The sequence below is a fragment of the Maylandia zebra genome, linkage group LG6 (assembly GCF_041146795.1).
Source record: "Maylandia zebra isolate NMK-2024a linkage group LG6, Mzebra_GT3a, whole genome shotgun sequence".
NCBI lineage: Eukaryota > Metazoa > Chordata > Actinopteri > Cichliformes > Cichlidae > Maylandia > Maylandia zebra.
In genome coordinates this window covers 18,818,528-18,842,820 of record NC_135172.1, presented here as the reverse complement: position 1 = coordinate 18,842,820, position 24,293 = coordinate 18,818,528, and the positions used below count along the sequence as shown (strand labels likewise).

At 41.7% G+C, this 24,293-nt stretch overlaps 1 protein-coding gene across 7 annotated transcripts in view; it reads right to left on the bottom strand.

The window, feature by feature from the left end:
- Positions 1-24,293, bottom strand: part of lrba (LPS-responsive vesicle trafficking, beach and anchor containing) — a 176,107-nt gene that overhangs the window by 117,614 nt on the left and 34,200 nt on the right. For 6 of the 7 annotated variants that reach the window (XM_004549310.3, XM_014413347.3, XM_004549315.3 and 3 more), the window contains exons 9-29: positions 23,264-23,461; positions 22,047-22,180; positions 21,431-21,539; positions 20,977-21,129; positions 20,528-20,696; positions 20,207-20,286; positions 19,794-19,856; positions 19,123-19,220; positions 18,830-18,922; positions 17,600-17,708; positions 17,206-17,287; positions 15,183-15,306; positions 14,878-15,070; positions 6,945-8,240; positions 6,580-6,776; positions 5,600-5,753; positions 4,896-5,076; positions 3,146-3,279; positions 2,472-2,579; positions 2,187-2,328; positions 1,151-1,490 (exon numbers count right to left, since the gene is read on the bottom strand). In XM_004549310.3, coding sequence (XP_004549367.3) covers positions 1,151-1,490; positions 2,187-2,328; positions 2,472-2,579; positions 3,146-3,279; positions 4,896-5,076; positions 5,600-5,753; positions 6,580-6,776; positions 6,945-8,240; positions 14,878-15,070; positions 15,183-15,306; positions 17,206-17,287; positions 17,600-17,708; positions 18,830-18,922; positions 19,123-19,220; positions 19,794-19,856; positions 20,207-20,286; positions 20,528-20,696; positions 20,977-21,129; positions 21,431-21,539; positions 22,047-22,180; positions 23,264-23,461 — 4,157 coding nt within the window. The remainder of the gene's footprint in view (positions 1-1,150; positions 1,491-2,186; positions 2,329-2,471; positions 2,580-3,145; positions 3,280-4,895; positions 5,077-5,599; positions 5,754-6,579; positions 6,777-6,944; positions 8,241-14,877; positions 15,071-15,182; positions 15,307-17,205; positions 17,288-17,599; positions 17,709-18,829; positions 18,923-19,122; positions 19,221-19,793; positions 19,857-20,206; positions 20,287-20,527; positions 20,697-20,976; positions 21,130-21,430; positions 21,540-22,046; positions 22,181-23,263; positions 23,462-24,293) is intronic. The other variant, XM_014413348.3, reaches the window with a different exon arrangement.

Sequence of the window (24,293 nt, the reverse complement as noted above, 5' to 3'; positions counted from 1 at the left end):
TCATTGATTTTTTTCTGCTTAAAGAATAATTCTGGTGATTGAATATTGTGTGAATAATATGAATAAGATGCTGGTTTTCAGTTTAAAATAATATAAAAGTCTGGACTTGTTAACCTCCACCTGGATTTGATATTAATTTTTTTGTGCAGATGTGCAAGTGATTAATAAAAAGGTAACTGGGGTAAAGTCTACTGTCAGCGTGCCCTGCATGCAGAGGCTCCCATAACCAGCAAGTGAGCTGTTAGTCTACGTTCTCCAGCTCTCCTGACGTCCTCTCTTCCTACTGAGTGTGCTCAGCGGACAGGAGCCAGTCTAATCCCCCTGATATGAGGAGCGCCCTGAGACCTGACAAAGCATTCCTCAGATAAAGACACGCGATCACAGAGATGCCGTGGAATTCCCACAGTTGGGGGGCAGGCAGACTGACTGAGTGTGAGCGTGTTTGTGAGTGACAAAGAGAAAAATGTAGAAATGTTTTCTTTGGTGCGTGAGAACTTTTGACTTGACACGCTTCCCCGTGACGGCTTCCTTCTCCCACTTCTCCCATCTCTGTGCCTCTCCCTCTTTACCCTCCCCACCCCCGCCAAAATCGACCCGTTTGTAAAAGTCTATGTGCGAAACAGCGCTCCAAATGCAAACCAGACCAGTAACCATCCTCCCTCACCTGAGCCCGTCTGTGACTTCAGTACCCTGCTCTGCTTTTGAAGCCTTACTCCTGACTGTTCACCCCATACTGCTGGAGATAACGCAAATTATACACATTTTTTTTTTTTTACTTTAAGAAAGGAGGGAACTCCTGATAACTGTTAAACAGGGACAGACAAAAGCTTTCCTCAAAGCTTTTTCTCCGTCTTAAAACAGTTCTTTGAAAGGAGGAAGTCTGCATGAGGTGAGGACCTTAGTAAAGAGAGAAGTCGTCACCAACAAAGACTCCTAGTCCAAAGGGGCTTTTGTTACTAAATGCTTTTCAAGATCCTCTAAAGCCCCCTCTAAGGAAATAAAACAAAGATGCATTCAAGGTTTAACTTTCAAAGGTCTCCCGCAGTCATGTTGGGAGTAAAATCCTGTGGAACTGTCAAATGCAAACGTTGAGACTATAAACACCATATGTGCTTTTTAAGTGTATGTCAATCCATGTTCACACCCTCACCTATCAAAAGAGCGGAACTGTGGCGATGGTTCTCTGGCCGCATCGCTCACACTTCCCAGGAACGCTGGCGGCAACAGGCTTGGATCCACCACGATATCATCAGTTGGAGCGCTCACCAGGCTGCGCAGAATGTCCTTCACATTTTTACCCTTTGAGTCAGCAGACATAGCAGGTCTGACCTCAGACGACAGCGTGGACAAGGCCTCTGAAATGGCATCGGGAGCGTGAGTTCCACCGGAGGATGACAGATCTGCGTCGCTTGCGGCAGTTGAGGTGTGGTCATCTCCGATGCCGGAATCATAGCGGCGCAGAGAGAAGCCGTTCTCTCCTTCTGTGCTACCTGAAACAGCAACACTATCTGTGAGGACATAAATAATAACAAATAAGAGTATCCAATTCCATCAGGGAAACCTGATTTACATATTTTTCTTCTGGACTGTCGTCTAGATTTGACCCGTTACTGAGATATTGGCTGCACAGCAGAAATGTCTCTTTTCTTAAAATTGACTGAGTTACATGGCACTTGTCTAATAATGCTTAATGTATCAAAAACAGAGGGCGGGGACAGAGGAATTATCATGGAACTATTTTTTTCTTTGTGGCATACACCCTGCTCAGGAGGTAGAGCACGTCATCTACAAATCAGAAGGTTGGTGATTCAATCCCTGCTTGGGCAAGATACTGAACTTCAGGTTCCTCCTGATGAATCAGTGTGAATGTGTGTGAGATTAGGTGATTTATTTACATGGCAAGTTACAATCACAATCAGGAGAAACGCACACCAAAACAATCTGCAGGTCAAATAAAAATACACAAACTTTAACAATTTTTCTTAAGATGATTAGCAGCTGTTTGTTTGTTTGTTTTATAGTCGAACACTATGCAGTACATGAACCCACTTATTAAAAAAAAAAAAAAAAAAAAGGAAAAAGTCAGGATTCATAGATCCTTTTCAAGTTGTTGAAAACAACAACTTGCTTCATTCTGATGCACATAAATGCGTCAGATGATTTTTTTTCTTGAAGGTTCTGTATACCTGTACTCCTTGCAGACTGGGAGCGTTGAGGGTGTTTCTTGTCATTGTGGGGCTCCAGGATGTCACGGTACTTGGACACCATGAGGACTGAGATGAAGTAGACGACGGCAAGAGCCAGAAACTGAGCCTGCTTACCGTCCTCCTGAAACAAACAACACACTAAACAATCTGTACGTGCGTCCTCTTTGAAAAGCACCAGAGGTTAGAGGAGGCTAGAAAAGGTGATTTCATACACGTTATGAGTGCTGTGTACAGGCATGCGAACGTGTCTGCTGGACAACTCACAATGTCTCTGAAGACGACAGCCCTGAGGCGGTTTATGTCCATGTCCTGAAGCAGTCGGTCTAAATCTCTCACTGGAGACATGCCACCTGTCACAGCATCAACAGGACTCTGCATGCACGCATTAAAAATCAAGCAATTATCATGTGAAATGTATTATTATCTGCAAGGGAAGTGTAAACCGCACGTGCACGTTTACACCGTTCTGGGTGTTTATTAATCCTTCAAGGAGCAGGGTAAGGTTTAACAGCTTAGGGAAGCTATCCCTCCTGAGACCGTGTCCTTAACATAATGGCTTTTCTATAGAGCCACTGCATTATAAATGAGGTTTAACACCCGGTTCAGGGAAGAACAACATGACTTTTACTGGAAGTCACTGTATCAAATCAAAGGGGCAATGACAAAGGGCTTAGTCTAGTGTAACAAATAGCAACCTGTGTGGTAACATAATAAGATATGAGCTAATGCAATAACACTTGTGAACAGGACAAAGGGCAAAGCGCCTTCTGGTTGCCTACTGAGGACAGGAGAAGGACAAAAATGTGCGTTATACAAAAGATAATCAGCACAAACGTGGGAACCGGTCACTGAAAAGTATGATGTTATTTTGCGTTTGATGGTAGAGGAATTTAAAACAGCAGAAAATGTAAGTTAAGGTGATCATTTCAAGTACTTGCCTGCGCAGATGCAGACTTGGCTGTTCCAAGCAAAGTGCCTTGCATGGCTGTGTAGCTGCGGGCTGAGCTGTCTGCGCCGTTCTTAAACTGGGCTTGCTGACACTCCAGACAGTTTCTCACTGCAATAGCACACACTAGGGAGGGACGGAGAAAGAGATCTTATGTGACATCATACAAATAAAATCATTGTCGGGGGGATGTGAACACAAAATTTTAAGTCTTTGTATTTACAAGCCTCCGAACACAACAAAAGAGCGCGTAAAACTGAGCCGCGAGCGGAGCGAGCAGAGACAAAAACAGCAGAGAAAAAGCGGGGCCGTGACAAGGTCAGTGCTCTGGCCAACTCTGGCAGCATCGTTCACTCTTCCCTGCTCCACCTCTCCTCCCAAGGTCATAGTGCAAGGGTGTGCTCTTGAATCACATCCACTGTGTGCAGCTCCCATAACAAATGACACTGCCGGGTGTGCACATGCTGAGTAGGCAGCGCGATACACCCTTCAACGGACAAAAAAAAGACGAAACAAAAAGGAAAGAAAACCTCGTTGTCCGACAACTTTAGGTGGGTTGAGAACTGGCACACTTAACATTTGTAATTTAATGTATTGCTCCTCTTTGGACCCCTCCCAACCCCCACTGCTCAGAGCGTGACAACTGACAAATGTTAACTCTGAGGCATTTAGATTACGAAGGAGGGAATTATTCCGTCTGGAAATGGGCTCGCTTTTTCCATTAGGACCACTCTTTCATACGACCATTTATAAAAGGAAGAAAAAAAGAGAGGAGAAGGAGGGGCGGAGACGCTAAAACCTTGTTACAGTTTTCCAAAATCAGATTAGGTGCCAGCAATGGGGAGCGCATACCTCATCAAATATTCATTTCATAGCGGCTGCTTTCTAAAACTGAACCTGTGCTATGGTGGCATCGTTTTCCTGTAAAACACACACAGCAGCAGCAGCGACATCAGAGGGAACAAGCGTTTTTAGATAACAAGTCGGCCTCTTGACAGCCGTTTTGTTTGTGGGCTGGACTGTGTTTAAAAGCAGAAACAGATACCTGAATGTGCAGCATTAAATATCCAAAGAAAATTCAATAATTTTTTTATAGCTTAAGTACAAAGTATACTGTACTACTTTCATTTTTAATCTGTGCATGCTGCGTTGATAAGGTGTGCTGCAAAAGAAAAAAAAATTAAATGAATAATGTAAGATTTTCAATATCTTTTATTCAGTGATTGTGAGGCTGGGCTTTTGATGCTGTCAGGGGAAACTTTAATAGCCTGGAACAGAAGGCAGACAAAGGCCTCGGGCTACGCAGCAGTACAGTACAGCCAAGGCCATTATGAACAACTCACTATATCATGCGAGCAGCCATTTTAAAGTGTTGCCATGCAGGAGGGTTATAATAACAAGATAAGAGAGGGCTGATATGAGCGGGGTGAACGAGGCGAGGGGGATCCGAGTGGGAGCTGGAGCTGAAGATTGAGAGGAAGAATACAGAAGAGAGGGTCAAAAACACTGTAGGGAGCCATGACTGGGGCTAATACAGCAGGCTGCTGCCAGCTGATGTAAGGTGGATCAATGAGCGGGAGGGGGATGAGGGGTGGGGTTAGTAAAAGGATGAAACAGAAGTGGGAAATTCACTTGAAAGCCAGCTACACATGTAAAAACTCAGCAAGACAGAAAAAAAGCAGAGGACCAAACAAGAGAAATAAAGCTAGTTAGAAGCTCAGGAATAATGACAAGGTGCATACCGAGGCGAAGGCACTGTCGGAGGATGCCTCCTGATGACATGTTTTTCTCAGCTTCTATCTCTGTGAAGTTGAGCGAGCTGGCAAAAATAAGAACATCCACAAGGTTGACGAGGCGCTGCAAGAAGGTGACCGAAGCCTCCACTGACAAGCCATGGGAGGGCTCGATGTTTTCTAGCTCATGCTGAAAGTCGAGAGAGAAAGAGGAAAAAATATATAAATAATAAAAGTAATAATGAGGAAACCTCTCTAAACATTTTCTCTCAAAAGTAACATTACAGTCAGGTTTTACCCTGGTCAGAAGCCTCGACTTATGTTGAATAACCAGTGATTTATCACAGTTAGTAAGTTGTTACATACGTAACGTGTGCAGCACTGAAAATACATCAAGGTATGTGAAAATGCAATTTTTCACATTCAGGTTGAAATCTGGTTACAGAGCCCACACAACTGAATGTAAATCAATTATAATGGAAGTGAACCCGCTCCTTAGACCGGTCAGGTCATTGGCAGAAGCAAAGAATGGTGCAAGAGAGCGGCTGTCACTGAGGTCAGACAGGACTAAAACAAACTAACGTTGTTAGGAAGCAGCTAACTGTAGTCTAATGTGATTGGGGAAAGGTCAATGTGGATGGATAACTTCCTGTGACCGGAGCCACAGCCACACAAATACAAACGTAAAATCACACGTGCAGCAAAGGACTCACGGAGGAAGATGTAGCAGCTGAGAGCAGAGGTAAAATGCCTCCGCAAGCCATGACGAGATTGTCCACCACCTGGGATATGAGGTGTATGCTGTTGTGGACAAACACCACATTCTCGCTGCTGTTTACAAAGTCCAGAATCGTCTTTGTGGAGTGACTAAAAGGCAAAAGACAAGAAGATGGTTTTATTTATTGCAATGAAGTATTAACCTCCTAGGACCTGCCGTCCACATATGTGGACATCACATTTTGGGTTATTTAGACCAAAATACTCAATTTTGCTCTACATGGGCCTGATATCCACTTACGAGGACATTATACTGCCACTGTTCTATCAAAGTTTTAAACAAATGTTGCTCACATTTTTCTTAAAAACAAAAAAAAGGTAAAAAAAAAATAAAATAAAATCTGGTAATTCTTTGTTTTTACATTCATCGGGCCCCAATGTGACCAAATATCAAAGAGAAATTAAAAATGCATGTCGTGGAAGAGTTCGGGTCTTAGGAGGTTAAGGCTCCTCTAAATTCACCTCAAGCCACACTCACACAGCGTAAAGCTATGTGGCTTCTTCTTCTTTTATTTAGACACTTACTTTAATATCTGGTCCCATTGCACAGTTCTAATGCACTTTTCTAGCTCAGGATCTGTTACAAACCAATTTCGATAAAGAATGACTGAAAAACTCACTTATTTGCTCAACAATTTGATAAGATTACACCATTCTGACAATTACAGATTTAGAGTTACATTGTTTTTAAAAGCCTGCTAACTCGTAATTTTCTGAACAAGACAGTAAACCAGCATTTTTTGCACTTTCCAGTCTTTATGCTAAATTGAGTCAATCACAACCTAACCAAACAAAAAAAAAAAAAAAAAAACCCATAAAACTTCTGCATGTTCCTCAAAAAATCTTTAGTTGATAAATCTGTGTTTCTGTTTATTGAAGCATTAATAAAATCAGAGCCCGCGGACTGTCGTCCTACCTTCTCCACATCTGGACATCTGTCTCAATCGAGAAGAGCAGGTCAGCGAGGAGACGCTGGTGCATGTGGGACCAGCGGAATTCTGGGATGCGAAACATGGTGGAGCGAGGTGCAGGGGTGCTGCTGTCTGTTGGCTGGCCTGAAGAACTTCCTGTGGCTGTTGATGCAGCAGCTGCTGACTGACCTTGGCTTGTTTCCTACAGAAATATGGAAGCCAAACGTCATACGTTTTAATGTGACACGAACCTTTGAGAAAACACTTTGAAACTTAAACGCTCAATTTTGTGTAACACCTAAACTATAATAAACTATTATAACAACTGAGTAACACATAAGCGCTAAAAAAAAGGGGGTGGATTGCATACTGTTGCAGAGGTCTCCTTCAGTTCAAGTTTCTCGGTGTCTAAGGCCACATTGGATACGTCCAGTCTGGCAATTTTGATTTCTTTGGTTTTGCTGACAGACTCTGCACCCTTCTGAGTGTCGGAGCTGGTAGAGGTGGTGGTGGTGCTACTGTCAGCGGCACCAGATGGGGTTTCTTCTCCAGTGGCACCGCTGGTCTCTGATGGCTGGACATCTGCAGTGGAGTCTGATGCCGCTGTAACCTCCTGGGCTGTAGATGGCGGTGTGGTGTCTGAGGGCTGCTGGCTTGTAGTTTCAGCTATGGAGGAAGACTGTTCATCATCAGCTTTTTCTTTAGGTGCTTCTGTGACACTTTTCTCAGGTATTTCAGCTGGAGGAGTCTGGCTTTCCACACAAGGCGTCTGTTTCACTTCACTTTCCTGTGTCTCAACTTTTTCTTCTTCCTTATTCAGCTCCTGTTCTTCACCCCCATCTCTTCGTTCGTCTTCGTCCTTCTTCACTTCCCCACCTTCCTCTCCGGTGGCAGCAGAAGCATAAGAGGACTCCTCTTGGCTGTCATCAGCATCGCTAGGATGGACCTGGTCGCTAACAGATGACACGTCAACCAGGTCCTCATTGAGGACCGAAGCTCCACCGAGCACGCTGTTTTCTCGCTCTGAAGCTGCTGGCGGTTCAGCCTCTGCTTCATTTAAAGAGTCTTCTGTCATTGACTTTGACGAGTCACCTTTGTTCTGTTCACTTTCAGATTTTTCATCATCTGTTACAGGTGCCTGTGCATCATCGCTACCAGATGGTGCAGAGACTTTACCCTCGTCCACCGCTTTTGTGTCAGCCGTTTCATGTTGTGCAGTTTTTCCAGTAGAAGTCTGTGCTTTCTCTTTGTTGACGTCTTCACTCGACTGCTCTGTAGCACCTTTTTGTGTCTCCTCTCTGACACCCGAGTTATCTCTGGTAGACTCCTCCACCAGCTGCTGTTGCTCTTGTTCTTCGTCTTTGGCCCCGGCCAGGATGTTGGACACAGTGATGGATGCCTGTCCCCTTTCATCATCAACCTCCAGCAGACTGGAAGTAATGGTGGAACTGGATGCTGAATCAGGGGATTTCTGGGACAGCTTGTCCACAGTCAGCTCAATGACAGTGGAGGGAGCGGTTTCCTCTGCAGGTGGCCCATTAACACATTCCATAGTCTCAGAGCTTTGGCTGACACCAGAGATGGAGCGAATCGTGCCGGTGGACTCTTGATGCTGGTACTGACGGAACATACGGGACAGATTCTCTTTGTGTTGCTCAAAGGTGACCTGCAAACACAAAACATGTGATGTTAGAAAAACTAATGTCGTACTGTTCACACACTTTATCAGTCTGCTCCGTTTGCCTAGTTTGATGATAAAAACTGGTTCATTGGCTTATTACAGTCCATCCACTGATGATTCTGTGTGAATAAGGAAATAAGCAGGCCAATATAACACACACTAAAATGTTTAAAGCAAAATATGTATTAATATGCACATGTCAGTGATGCCATTACTAATAAGAATGATGATGAGCCTATTTAGCACTGAAATTATCCAGTGAGATCTGTTCCTCAATAAGCAACCAAAAACTGCAGGTCATCAGATATTCATGTCTAGCTAGCCACAAAGAGAGCCAATCCCCACTCTGCTAAAACAACAACTACTTAGTTTGTCTTGATGCATGGTCAATCATCCAGGTAAGTAAATCTCCAAAGATGGAGAAACCTTTGGAGTCAGCTGAGACTGAAGAAGTCACTGATGAGTAACGAAACATTTCTCCCACAGAAAACGCTACGTCCAGATGAACAGTATCAACTTTTGGAGAACAACTACTTAGTTTTTTTGACAAATAAAAAAAAAAGTTACTTTACTTTACACCTCATAGTTATCTCACACACAGCATGGCTTGCACCAAAGTTAACTGTACAAATGAGCCCCATGTAAGAAATGCGCTCCAGTCCAGGTGATTGAAACCGCAGTATTTTATTTGCATCGTACTTCTCACTAATTAGCAGCTAACCTGATAACCTGATATCACTTCCCTTTCACCCAAATATGCTAAATGAACTGGGCCTCATTATATTGCTTTTCTATTCTACTTGAGCACTCAGAGCACTTTATACAACATGTTTCATTCACACAAGCTCTTTTTGTGCATTTAACATTCACACTCAGATGAAGCCATTGGGAGCAAACTGGGGTTCTGTATCTTGCCCAAGGATACTCTGGCATATAGACTGTAGCAGCCAGAGATCAAATCACCGGCCTTCCGATTAGTCGATAATGTGCTTCTGAGCCACAGCCACACTTTTAGTTACCTAAATTTGGTTGCTTTTAGCCCAAAAACGCCAACACAGCTGCAGCCAAAGTGTTTGGAGACTTCAAATCAGGCATTTTACATGGATTTAAACATTTTATTTATTTATTTTTTTAAAAAGGGAGGGGGGGGATACTTCTGTAAAAGAATTTAGAAACATCTGTCCTATAGGAAATCTAAACATCTCAGTAAGTCTGGAAAAAAACGTAAATTAACATAAAAACCATCCAGCCACTTATCCACTGTATCCATTTTCTGCTTATTTCCTCGTGTCCCAACAAACAGCAAACCCCAAATTATGGAAGCACGATATCCTCAAACTGCCTGTTTGTTGTGTGCTTCTTATAATATTTGAAAACTGGGACCATTTGTGGCTAACTGTGGCATAATTAAAACTTTCTCTCTCCCTCTCTTACATGCAGCTGCCCACGGCCTATTAACCTCTATCAGTCTTCTTACCATCTGATATAGGTATACTAGACTGCTAGTCTATAACGACAATAGTCTGCAGTGGCATTTGAGGAAGAGCCCATCCATGTAAGCAGTCATAGATTAGCGGTAGACACTATTAGTGTGTGTCTCCTAGCTGCGCTGAGTGCGTGTCCAGCATCGGCAAATCCTCCCACGCCTAATTTAAGACCCTGCATTAATCACTGGGATTGGAGGACAGAAAGTCAAAGATGGGTTGTAGGTGGAGAGGGGGGGGGGGGTCTGCTGTGTGAGTGAAACTAGACCCACTTTGCTGCTTTTTTACCTGAGGCTATTTGGATAGGAGGAGAGAGAAAGAGAGAGAGTGAGATCTAAACAAAGAAAATGGGAACGCTGGAGATGAAAAGGAAGGAAAAAAAATAAGAAATTGCAAAAGGAGAAAGAGAGTCATTGAGAGTGGAAGAAAGGGAAGGGGGAGAAAGAAGCTGATTATTTGTAATTAATTAGGCGTTATTGTTCTAAATTAGCCTGCTACATGGGTGCTCATTAATCTTCTGTAGTGGGAAGCAGTGATTGGTAATCCATAGCTGTTTTCTGAGTGCACAGCCTGTTCTAAATGCACCAGCAGTCTGCCTTTCTTTCTTCCTTCCTCCCGCTTTCCCACTGATCACACAGCAAGACCTTCTACCCCATTAGTTTGAGCTTAATTTGACATTTAGCATTTTTAGCAATTAAAAGGCTGCATTCAGAGTGCACCGCTATGGAAATTATGTAGGCAAGCAGCTCAGCACATAACGTCATAGATTCAGGATGCAGTCTGTACATTAAGATGATGTATGCCGGCCTTAAATGGGGCTCTGTAACAGATCCAGTTACCATTAGACAGAGGTAGTATATGTCTCTGTGGTTTTTGAAAGAGCGTTTAGCTTCGCTACAAAATATAGAAACTGCCTTGGGTGGCTAGGACATCAGCGCTGATCTAATCTAATTTCATTCTATTCCAAGACTCGGTCTGGCCTCAGTGGGTTATGGAAAAATGCTATGGTAATGTACAAAAACATGGTGGGCTTTTCTAATGTGACAGGTAACATGGAATTAAGTGGATGCAGCACAGCCAGATCCTAGAAAAAGATCTGAAATGCCTCAAGACTCGAACACAAACAAAACCCAACTTGGACAACTTTGTGTTTTTTGTACACAATAATACTTGGACATTTTCTTTATTATTACTATTTAAATATTCTTAACTGCACTTCTAAAAAAGAAAGGAAATTTTTGCAGAGTTTTCACAAGTTCTGAATAAAAACGACAACCTGTTACAGTAATAGAGCGGCGCAAAGCGCTGATCTTGAGAGGACCCCCATGGTAGGAGCTTGGGAGTCCCCATTTAGATTGGCGATAGATAGATAGTGACCACAAAACAAGGGGGAAATGGAGAGGGCAGCGTGGCTGTAATCCGATTTGCTAAATGCAATTCCTTCTCCAAAATCAATGTCATCTGCTACTGCAAGTCTCCATGCAGTTTTTCTCCTATTCACAGTACTTTCTTTTCTCACTTCTTGTTAAAACTTTTCTTAGTTTTGTCCTGCCTTGCTGATCGAGGCTAATGCAGATAGGCTTCATTTTTATTTTTTATTACAACCATAAAAAGACAAGCTTGTAGAAAGATCCTTCCATAGCGTGCACTAACTTGCACTAAAAGTCAGAAAAACACTTTGGATCTCCACCATTTGGTTATCATTAATTTCATACAATATATATCTTGTAATATGTAATATTTTAAATATATGAATGCTGGAAATGTGCAAAATGTTAACTATGATAACCTCGACAACACTTGATGCGCAGCTCTTTATCTAGCATTGGATCCTCACTTTCTTCCTTTGTCCAGTCGTCACTGGATCACTCTCTAAACTCTTTGCCAAGAACAACAGCTTGAGTCAAGTGTGTGTGTGTCTTAATAATCTTAATAATCCCAGAAGGCAAAGACTGTTTTGCTGAACTACTATTCCTGTGATGTTTAGCACCCCATGACAAACTCAAACAGACTAAATTATTACACTTGGGGTTTGAGCGAAGAATTTTAATACCTTAATGTGTATTAAATTATGTCAGAGATATCTTTGCTCCTCTCTGCTTATCGCCATCTTTGTGGTGAAAAGTCTGGCAGGTGATGACGATAGCCAGCAGTGGAAGTGTGAAGGGCATCGGGACCTTCACGCCTCGATCTCTCCCTTTCGGAGAACTCCTCGTTCTCAAACTGATTTGTGTGCAGAGACGGACGAGGGGCACCTTGGGTGGGTTATGTGGGCAGAGAGTGGGAGGGCTGTTGTGTCACCGTGCCCACCTGCAGAAACATCTGTCTACTTAGAGACAACCGTGCAGATACACTAATGATTGATGTGAATAAATGCACATATGAACACACAAACACACATGTGTGTGTGGGGAAACTATACACACAGCAACTTAATGCAAATAGTTTTTTCTTATATCGTCTCCTCAAACTCTAAATATGAAAATTAGAATATCAGCAGGTATACAATATTTGTAGCTACCTTTGTTAGTAAGCATTGTATCTCTAATGTCTGCAAATAAAAGGGGAATGTATATACTACTGCTAAATAAGGTAACACAAAGTCATCTCTTTGACTTCCTATGGAGCAGCTGTGCTGTCGGCAAACTCGCCAATATGTCAAAAGTAGCCATAAGTCATTAAATGTCTATTGAAACCATCAAGAAAAAGAATATTAATAAGCAGCACTGGCACAAATAGCACAGTAACAATATCTGTCCCTAGTGATGAGGTGTCTAGCATGTAAATGAATGATATCACAAAAAAAGACAATTTATTTTATCTACAAACCACCTTTTATTTTTTTTTAACTGCATAAAAGAATTTTTGGTGTCCTACAAACTGGTTCTAGACAGCCCCAAAGGAACCTCATGTTTATCATTTTATCGTGCAGCCAAAAGAGTGACAAGATATGTGTAAAAATTCAACAGACTCTGTGCTTTTACTGTACACAGTGATCATTCACCCAAACACCCACTCTGAGCCAGGAAAAACCCACAAATTTAACACAAGAACAAAAAAGGTAAAAAGCAGACATGCTGCTGCTCATCCCACTCCATCAGCCAGAAATCTGAACAGCCAACACTCAGATCACAGATACGACACTTACATTAAAAAAATAATTTTTAAAAACAAAACTTTTATAGCTAGACAGAAATTCCTGTGTATTAGAGCCTGTAAACGATAATAAAACTCTGTGTGTAATGTCTAATATTTTTTAAAGCCATCCTGCATCAATAGAAAAAGTAGTTTCAGTGCGAGTCACAGACAACTTTTCAGACCGTGCTCAGCTTCAAGTACAGCATCACTCTACAAATCAAACTGATAATTTTACCGTGTTTTACACAAGGCAAACTCAATCATAAAAAGTCTTTGTAAAGAGGAGGTGTGCAAGTATGTGTGAATGCATAATATGCGCTTATCAAGAGGCTCCCGGTGGGCTGGTTGTATTTATGAGGCCTTGTTTCTCTGATTGTTCACGCGCAGCTCCCATGAATATTCAATGTGATCAGAGAGAAGGGCTTGCTAGAACTCGAGAGAGAAGGAGGGCAAAAAGAAAATGTGCCTGGTAACTCACAACAGACGCACGCGTGTGCACGGACGCACGCACAAACGCACTACAATCGCGCGTGCAAACACAGCCCTGCAGCAGTGGGAGGAGATAGCAACAGTGACAAACAGCTTTGGTGCTACAAAGGTGGCAGGAAATCTATCAAACGGGACAATAAAATTGCAATTGAGTTTCTTTAGCTTTTTTTATAGCAGATGCATGCATCTTGGTGGGACCTGCTGCAAGTTCGATTCAGAGGCAGTCCCCGGCCCTCTGTGTATTTGTGTGTGTGTGTGTGTGTGTCACATTGTGTGTGTGTGTGTGTCACATTGTACAAGTGCATGGGTTTATTCACGCACTGTAAGGGTGAAATTCAGCAGGAACAACTGTAACTTCAGTCAAGAAGAAACAGCATTAATCTTGCTGCAATTACACCACATTGTGGGGGGAAGAAAAAAAATAGAGTTTATCCCTATTGTACAAAAAAACAAAACAGCTAAAATAATAGCATTAGTATTTTTCACGCTCCCCAGCAGTCTATTTCTTTTTGAAATATCTCAAGACACTCAAGCTTGCAGCAGCATCTGCTGTTGTGCATACGCGTGTTACCTTTTCAGAATTTCACTGACACTCTTCTACAATATGCTGACCAATATTTTCTTCTTCTTGAGTCCTTATCATTGTGCTTCAGTGTTCAGATGTGTGGGAGTTTTAAAACACCCCACATCCAACACACACAGCAGCCTACATGCCGCTGATCTCCCTGGCAGTCTTTCTGTGCCCCCTGTTGGATGAAACCTGTCACGGCACTCAAGGCTACAGTGAAGCGTCTCATATCACGAGCACTTCTTTAACTCAACTTTCAATCTGCCAGGCTTAAAAACCCCCCAGACCACAATCTGACACCAGCCTCAATTACTTCACTGCTCTGGAACAGAGGAGCGCAATATGATATCAACACTGAATTTCTAAAGCAGTATTTTGAATTCAGGTTTTGGAAATAAAACGTGCCAGAAGTTTATTTTTATCTGTGTGATGTGAAAGAAAGAGACGCTATACATAAACACAGAGAGGGAAGGCTGAAGGGATTCTTTCCAATTGGTTTATACTGAAACTAGCTTTTAAATTACAATCACTATATAGCTTCCATAGCTTTATCTGATGGGCACCGGGACGCAAGGTTCAATTACCCCACTCGCCTCTGCTGAAAGTAACCGGGCGAGATGATAATGCTGCGTGATTCTTTTATTTGATGAATTGTGTTGTGTCACATTTGAAAGTAAAGACATGGGTGGAAGAACTGATTGCTTTGAATGATCATTGCTTTCTGTTTGGCAGGAATTGAAAAGGAGGAATAGGCTTGTGGTTACAGTCATGTTGTGAGTGTTCAAGGCTGACGATACTTCAGCAAGACGGTGAGTGTGTTTGCTACAGAAAGATAATGGTAAGATGTTAAAAAGAAAAACAGACGAGGAAATGGAAGAAGTTTGTAGAGAAGGATAAACAAAGCTGTGTGTGAGCTCTGTGTGCGGGGATATAATGAGCTGACCTTGGAGTGCGTGATGGACAGGGTGTCCACCCAGACTCGCCAGCCACCCCACTCATACTTGATGGCGTGGTAGAGCAGGATGCGGAAGATGGCGTACACCATCTCTGTGATTTTCTGCTCCTCGTTGTTTTGCGGGTTGATGAAGCACAGAGAGAGCATCCACTCCTGCCACACCGAGCACTGCAGCAGGCTCCTGAAAACAAACGGCAGCAAATGAGGAGGTGGCGAATCCCACGGGCGCCTAAACGCAGCGTGCACTGACGTGTGATGTACTTCTCTATCCTTTGAATCGGTCCGATTCTTACCTGCGGTTCTCTCGGCTGTTATTGAACAGTTTGATCATGTCTGACAGAAAGACCCTGCGCACCTCCATGCTCTCTTGAGAGGGGGGAGAGTTCTTCAGCAGAGCAGCTATTACCTTCAGAATCTCTGGAAGAGGGAAAAAAACCCACTCTGTTTACAGTCTGAGATAAAAATGCTTTATGGAGTTAAAGAAAAAAAAAAAGGCACCAGTGCTGGAAAATATCAAAAATACTGCATCTGCTTTGTGCATTTTGTAATGTAATACATAACAGCCAAGCAGTATTTTCAAGGCTTATAAAATAACATTTGAATTTGGAAACAGCCAGCATCGTGTTTGGATATACAAAAAGGATTGGTCGCAGGAGGGGAAACCGAGCAAATCAACAGCTATATCATACATTGGTTTCAACATGTGCAAATCATTGTGTCACAAACTATCTGAACTTGCAGCTGTGCACACCTGAAAATCTGCGCCCGTGGTAAGAAAAACAGAACAGAGGAGAATAAAAAGCCCAGAGCCATTGATCTTTATCATACTGTAATGGCTTTGGTATTGTTTCAAATGAGAGCGCCAGAGTCACAGGCCCTTCTGAAATGCTTGGCTTCGGTTAAACCAAAGAGACTGACTGTTTAGATGAATTATCTAGACAATGTCAGTGTCCATTTGCTCTGAGTAGAGAGACGGTAGGGCTTGGATTTCACTCGTCTCTTCAGACCTTGGCGCTAACCGATGCCCCCTTGCCCCGGCAGACAGTTGTGTTGTTTCTACGCCTTAGTCACTCAAATTATGAGTCGCTGAACCTTTACCGCCAGAAAATTACCCCAGCATGTACCGGGAATGAGGATGGAGGGATGGCGTGTTCCTTTCTTTCTTTTTTTTCCCTTCTTTTTTCCATTTGCTCTTGGTTCTTTTCCCTCGAGTTAATTTGAGGGAAACGGTACTTCCTCGGTTTGTTTGATTGGCTCTGACGTTACTAAAGACTGCAATCAGGGGGCCATTTTGGGAGTTTGTCACAGATTAAATCAAGAGAATACACGGCAAAGGAGAAACAGACCACCAGTCTATGTTCCATACAATATGCTCGCAAACCCATACAAGGTTCCTATGATATATACCGCCTGTCCGGGATGGTTGGGCAGGAGAGATTTTAACGCAATAAAGGCCTGGGATAATCAATGTGTGACTACACAAAGACCTTGTCAGATTAAGTCTGGCTGGATGTAAACCTTGCTTGTGTTTGGACTTCAGACTGATTAAAGCTTCTTTTTTTTAGCTGCATATGCATCTATGAAAGCACCAGTATGAAAGAGAGTGGGATGTTTTCTTTTCTTGCTTGAAATGAACACTTAAGATTTCAACAGAGGGAAAGATTTGGTGAGTTGACGTAAAATTCGAGGTAAGTAACAGCCTAAAGAAAATAATAAAAGTGACCAAAGCCACCATCCTGGGCTGTGTTTATCCCACCTATAATTAAATATACAAATGTGAAGCAAACAGAAAATGGCCAAGTAATAATAGTTATCAGCTATGCAAATATTTTTCATTTTAACATTCATTGAAAATAGCAAAAATTATATAAAAGTTAATTATTGTACAATTAAAGAAAACAAGAAAAATTTAAGAAAAACCATTAAAAATCCAAACTCACCATTAATTAAACCTAAATGCATTAAAAAAACAATTATAACCTGAATAAATTATTATCATGTCACTACATTTATCTTTCCTTTATATGTAAAATAATCCCCGTGAAAAACAACGCCGAGGCTCAATAAAACCAGCAGACGAGTGTATATTTGTCACAAAGTGTTTGCACCATCCTCGTGTAAGGTTTACATCTGAGGTTCAGGAGTCTGAAAATACGCTCCGGCTGCAAAATTTATGTCGTTCATTTGTTTGACGGTATATAGCGATCGCACGGTTCCACGGGGAATATCCTCCTGCGGCACAGAGCCGTAGGTATGTAGAGGGTATGCTGCGGCAGATGATTTAAGGGAGCGGTGCGGCGCGGAGGAGGCACTTACGTGGGTTGAGAATCTTCACAGTGGAGTCGGGGTCCGGATGCTGTTTATGGATCACTTGAGTGCAGATCTGCTCCGTAAGAATCTATCGGGGGATTCAAGTCATAAATGTCCACATAAGTCTTAAGGATAACAGAGAAACAAAGCACAGGGATATCTGCATGCTTCTAAATTATTTCACAAATCAAATTTCTGTTGGTGGTCAACATAATGTGTTATTGCATTTTCAAGTACAAACAACTGAGACAGATTAGATAATAAGGCACAAATTCAGCATATTGGGGGGGAAAAAATGGGCCATGTGGCTGAACACAGAGGTTATTAGTGTGTGTTTTGTTAATAGAAAGCTTTCACTCTGCAAGCACGAGCCTCGAGGGTGAATGGGCAGCATACAGACCTCAAAAAGCACATTGTACATTGTCATGGTGAAGTGGCTGGAGTGAAGCATCAGGCGTTCGGTGAGCAGGGAGAACAGGCCATGACTTAGCATGACCTCTGCTTTCCTCCTGATTGAAATGATAAAGAGGTCAAAGGTCGGTCAGCAGTCGTCAGTATTTGCTTAAACAATTGTTATTTTGGAAAACATGATAAACCAAACCTATATCTGTTTGCAGAAACACACAAGCAGAATCTCAATTTTAAAATCAATATTAAAATCAATGGTGAACAAAACTCTTTACACTATAAGGAATAACAAAAGCAAATCTGGAGTGTGTGATAGCTCAAATGTTAATAAAAATAAAAAACGGAGCCGTGTTAAGATAAAAAAAATCTTTACACGCCTCTGTTTGAAATCTGCAGCGGTACAAATCAGCTGTGCTCTTGCTAACATTTGACAAGGAGGAAATGAAAAAGAGAATCCCCGCTGACGAAGCCTGGGTTTTTGCTTTCTTTGTTGCTTTCATCTCTAATCATTCATCAGCCCCACTTTTACTTTTGTATCATAGCCTCGAAAACTGAACTACTTGCAGATGTGCACATGTGGATTTCAAGGCTTAAAACTGCTGCAAAGACGATGGTTAGAGTTGTTTCTCTAACTCCTATATCAATACAAGCTGCACAGTATCAATGGTGATTATTAGCCAAAACATTAGAATTTCATTAAGTAAATTTATATTAAGTATCATCACCCAAAATGGCAATACTGACATGCTAAATTCTTATTTTACTAAGTTATTTTAGTGTGTTCTGTCAGCATGTGGGCTAATACAAATTAAATGTTAACAAGAATCCTTTTAAAAATGAGTTTTAGCTATAATACAGTTAAAATCAGGATAATGAGAAAATGCACTGAATTTTTAGAATATAAAGAACTAACAAAACTGTTAAGAAAATATCCAGTAAGCATCTAAATAAAACTCTTAAATTAACAAAGTTAAGGACTTTTTTCCTCTCGTTTGCAAAATTTTTGAAGAGCCCTTTTCCCCCCTTTTTATTTTACAGTGCAGTGCAGAGAAAAACAGCACGTGGTTAGAGACAGCAGATCCAGCTTGTATGCAGTGATAGTGCAGAGTCTACTCTATTAAAAAAAAAAAAAAATCTGCCAGTGTTGGCTTTCTGTTGTTTCGTCACTTAAAAGTAAAAAATGTGTTCTTGTATGAACAAAGACTTCTAATAAAGTACTTACTTTGGTGACAAGTGTTTCAGAAAGTAGCCCAAAACTTTGAGTGCTTGGACTCTTATTCCCTCATTTTTGGCGGCCAAAAGCTTGTAAATCACACTGTGGGACAAAAAACAGAAAACAGTTAACAGTTAAGCGTTAACAAAAAGAAACGCATATTTATACATTAAAAGCTTTTTTAATGAATACATGCATATTCAATTCTTATATCTTAGGGCTGAAACTAAGAAATTCAACTGGAACCATTCACACCGTTTGTAAAGGAGCTCATGAATATGGATATAAAAGTCGATCTTTACCGAATCCCATTCCGCTGGTCAAAGGCCTGAATCATGGATCCAGGATGCTCAGACATGAGAGCGACCAGCAGCTGCAGCACATCCATGAGATTGTCGTCCTGAGGAACATAAAGGAAGGAGACTGAAGCTATTGTAGTATTAAAAAAGGACAGTGGGAAACGAGCCAGCTTTATCAATGATATCTAAATTATGAGGGGCTTACAGTGAACTGTGTATTTTAATCTAAGCTAAAAGCAAATATATGTCTAGTCACTAATTGATATTTATTATTCTGCCTTGTACAGCAGTGGCAGTAGCAGCAATAATACATGGAATACATCACAAGCGTCTGAACTAAAGAATTACAACATACAGGCTGTGCAATGTATGGCTGCTGCATGATGGTGGCTTTTCCGGACAGTGCTGTAAACACCACTTAGGTTCACTGCGTTACTGACTGATCTGAATGATTCATTTGCTATGCATCACTTCACTGTAAACAACCCCACTTCTGTCAGGACCTCAAACTGGCAGACTTGGAAGAATAACAAGAACCAGTAATGCAGCGTTTAGAAGCAGGAAGTGTTTGCTCATGCTCTCCACATCACATGGTGAGACACACTAAATGCAGTGTAGCGGTACTGTGTTGCCATCTGGTGGTGAGGTCTCTCTCTCTGTCGGTCTATGCCTACCTCATGCATGGTTAGGAGGTAGCTGAGGATACTCTGTAGCTCATCTTCCTTCACTCCATGATCCTAAAATGCAAAATGCGCAGATTGTTTTAACAACGCAAAACTGGAAAAAGAGGTGACTAAGAAACAACATTTTTAACCCCGTAAACCCTAAAAATGCAAAGCACAGATTATAATGATGAAACCTTTAATGATATCGAAATCCCACATACTGTAATAAAATATTTGAACCCTGCAAAGCCAAGTGTAATGTATGCATTACAATATAATGAAAAAAAAAAGTCCGATATAGCAAATATAATACATTTATTTACCAACAGACAGATCAAAGGTTAAAGGTTCTAATCATCCTAAGGACAAGAGAAGTGCATGCTGAGTTACAACACATGCCTGAGGAAGAGGCATGAGCTTACCTTCATTATGAGCTGCTTGACAAACAGCAGCAGAAAGGCTCGCAAAGAGAGTATCTCCTTCTGATTTGGCCTTGGACCTTCTGAAAACCCAAAGAGTTCAATGGCTGTTTAGCGTGGTTAACAAAAGAAAGGCATGAAACTACAAGATGATCCATTTTATTTTGTAAAAGTTCTATATCACTTGAAAGGACTTGCATACAGTGTGAGTGTGCTTGTATGTGTGAATCTGTGTTTTTGTGCACATGTGCATGTGAAAGTTTAATCAGGGGTGTGATTATGTCGTAATTGCTGCATATTTTTGCATTTTGTGTGTAGGCTCACCTAGGCCTTTGGGTACGATTCCACTGCGGTCCTGAGGGTTGACAACCCAGTAGTAGAATTTTAGTGTATGCATGATCTGAAGCACAGTGCCCACCCTGCGAACAGCGTTGTAAATGGTCACTGTGCTGATGAACTCTGTTGCCAGGTAGGTGTAGAGTGTCAACTGCACCTGCACAGGTTATAAAAGCAAATGAAATTTAAATGTGCATGGACTCAGGGCTGAGTCCTGTTTTACTGTGTCCTTGCTTTTTGTTCCTTTGAGAGGCAGCTGGATGCTTGGAAAGCTACTAAGGGTTTAACTGAGACATTCTGGTTTTAATGGCAGTTACAGGTGGAGGGATAACCTTGAACTAGGGCAAAAGCACAGAGGGGCAAATTTGTGTGCAGTACAAATTCATTTCTACATCTTTTTAAACATAACCAAAAAATAATGTAGCCCTGTGTGTTACCTTGGCAGGGGCATGGATCCAGATGGCAGGGTTGAACAGAATGTGGTCACACAGCTGCTTGAGCAGCAAGATCCCATTCTGCAAGTTGCTAAGGTATCTGGAAAAGGCCAGTACAATGTCCAGGACAGGCCTCGTCACATGCACCTTGGAAGACTGGCGCAGAGAGAGAGACAAGAAGGCACAAAGTGACACAAATGGAGGTGAGGGAGGAAAAAAAATCCATAAGAAGTACAACAGTAAAGAGACGGCAAAGTGATGAAGGGAAATAGTCTGCCTAACAGACTCATAAGAGTGACTTCCAAGCAAAGCCAAAGGAAGAGTATAGTAAGTGTAAATGTGTGCCTGTGTTAGTGTATTAGCATTGGAGATGAATGAATATTAGGGTTACAGCTGTGCTGGGATCATTACCAGGACAGGAAAACTGTCTTCTTGTCAGTTAAGCCAGTTTACTCACCTTTTCCAAAGTATAGCCAATGACGAGGAAGCCTTTGCAGGCCAAGACCTGCTCTTGCATAGCCACTGAGTTCTTCAAGAGCTCCATCACAAAGGACAGCAAAGTGCAGCTAAGAGCCACAGACAGAAAGACAAACAGTGACAAAGAGAAGGACAGACTACAAGTCAGACAGTGACAGTCTATGTAAGCTGCTGACAAAGCCCAGACTGTCAAGAACACATCATACAGGAAATGTGATTGAATGAGGTCGTGTGTCTCCTTTGTGCTGGGGTAACAGTTTCAACCTAGCATCACCTTGAGGACTGCAAAAACATCCACAATGCAATTTAGAAGTAATAAACAAAGCAACGCATGTATTGAACTAAACATTTAGTAAGGATGAAATAATCTGAGAGTAAACTTTTAATTTAACAAGCAGCGTACACTATTTAGACCATTCAATTCTAGAGTCGTTGAGAAATAATAGTACAAATTGATTCACTGTTACTCTGCACGTAACAGCCCTAATAAAACACCATATGTGTTACAACCTGAGTGGTCTTAATGACAAATGAACAAAAGCCTGCTGATTATTCACTGCTCGGCTTACTACTGTAGTGCACGTAAGTGGAGTTACCAGACAGAGGTGTCCAGCTCGTTGCTGGAAGGCTGGCAGTAATCCAGCTGTGCAAACAGTGGGAAGAGGACCTGCACACCACCGATAGAGTGTATGCCGCTCTGGACTGAGTGAGTCACCACAGCTTTCACATCCTACAGAAACACACACACATATAGCCACGTTACACATGTAATCAGAATCGCACAGGGTCACACAGATGTTCTTTTCTTCTGATAATTACAGGGATATGTAACTACTTTGGGGGTTTTATTGCCACAGCATAACATAAGAGCCCTCATTTGAATCTTTGACTGTTGCTGCCTGCTTATCTCCTAACCTCAAACCATAGTTTTGATATTTCCTCTTATTTACTGTAATGTTTTATAATATTTCCCCCAAAATTTATATGGATGTTGCTCAGTGTTTGAGAGGGTAGACACAACTAGTGGATGAGAAAAACAAACTGAAAAAAGTGAGAATTTTTCCCGCCTTCTTCTATAGGATTGGAATTTTTGAGCCTGGAATACCAAAGCTGCAAATATAGGTCACACATTCGTTCATATTTCACACAGAGTGTGTTTGTGTGGTGGAGGGAGCGTATGTTTATGTGGCGGCAAAGGCCTCCCCCACAGAGGAAACAAAGTACTTTCTTTGATGAGAGGGCATGAGAGAAAAACTCAATTAGCGCCCGAGAGGAGAAAACTCAACATGATTGAAGAAACAGTTTTACACGTGTGGTGCACATTTCTCTGAGCATATTTGTGGGTACGTACATGACTATGGCAGAATTTGGAAAATGTCCATGCACTAACACCATATACAGCTACAGAAGAAAAATGCACAACTACTCAAATGTAGTTCCAAGCTAAATCTCCCAGAGAAAGCCAATTTTATAATTAGAGCACCAGGATGGCATTTTTCAGCAGCTGCAGCAGTCTGTCTGGCTGGCTCAACACATTCGCTCCTCTGCCCTAATGAGGCTATTAAAATGAAAAGATGCCAACTGGGCCACTTTCATTACCGTGTGGGAAGAAAGAGAGTAAAGAGTGGTACATATGGAACAGTGGGAGGGAAGGAGCAGGTGTACAGGTGCTGAATGAATTTAGGCAGTGAAACTGCTTTAATGTTGGTGCTGTATGGTGGCTTAAGGTTAAAGCAATGCTATAAATACCAACTCCAATGGATGGCTCTAATATGATAGACGCACTAAGTGTTAACTGTGAGGGTGTAATTACCTGCAGCATGAGCGCATGGGGTGAGTGGACGAAAATGGAGACATTGTCCTTTGGGGAGGACTCGAGGCAGAGCTGGGCGTCTGTGGCTCGGGGATTGTAAGTGAAGGCAATACTAGAAGACAGCTTGCCGTCATACAGTAAGGTCTTATGATGCTCAGCGAACAACAAGTCACTCTCAGCCTTGTACTTGAATGTGCCCTGAGCAAGAAGACAAAGAAAAGGGCAAAAAGTGTTTAGTAAAAAATTACATTAGACAGTCTCTGCATCGTTCTCTTAAGTGTCTTTCTGCAACACTGGTAACCAAACAAAAAGGCCAGTTACAAATACTGAGTCAATGCAATCATCTGCAAATGAAACAATACTTCAAACACAAGACATTGCATGTTTAAACAGAGAGATCTTGCTTTTGAAAGACTATATGCCTATTTTTAATTTGATCCCAGTTGTGGAGTCTTAAAAACAGACCTGTTGGAGCATGAACTAATTAGGTTCATTGGTAAAGACTGAGACAGATCCACTGCTCAAAGATTGCAAGGACAACAAGACGCACTCAGAGCACAAACATCCATGAGCAGCTCACTCACTGGTCAGCTCTTACTTTTAAGGGAATAATACTGTAGTTTGTATTCATTCAGCTACCTTCTTTCTTCTTTTTAAAACATACTTTATGTCCAGGTAGTACATTTGACGTGATATTTTAAATCTTTATACATACATGCATACTGCAAGACATACCACACTGAGGATAATAGTAAGAACCATTGTTTATAAGTTTTAAGGCTTTTAGTCCATTTTCAACCAATAAATTATTTAATTGACCTTGAAGACCTTAGTGAATGTAAGCCAAACTGTAATGAATTATTAACATGACCTCACTCTACACCCCGATAAAATTTTATCAGACTATTATTTAAATCTTTTCGAGCTATCGTGTTTACAGACACATGCATGTAACCCCTACCAAAAGCATAACCTCCCAGAGGTAACTAGCTCATCAATATAAATGAATGTTTCTTAACTTGTATACCAA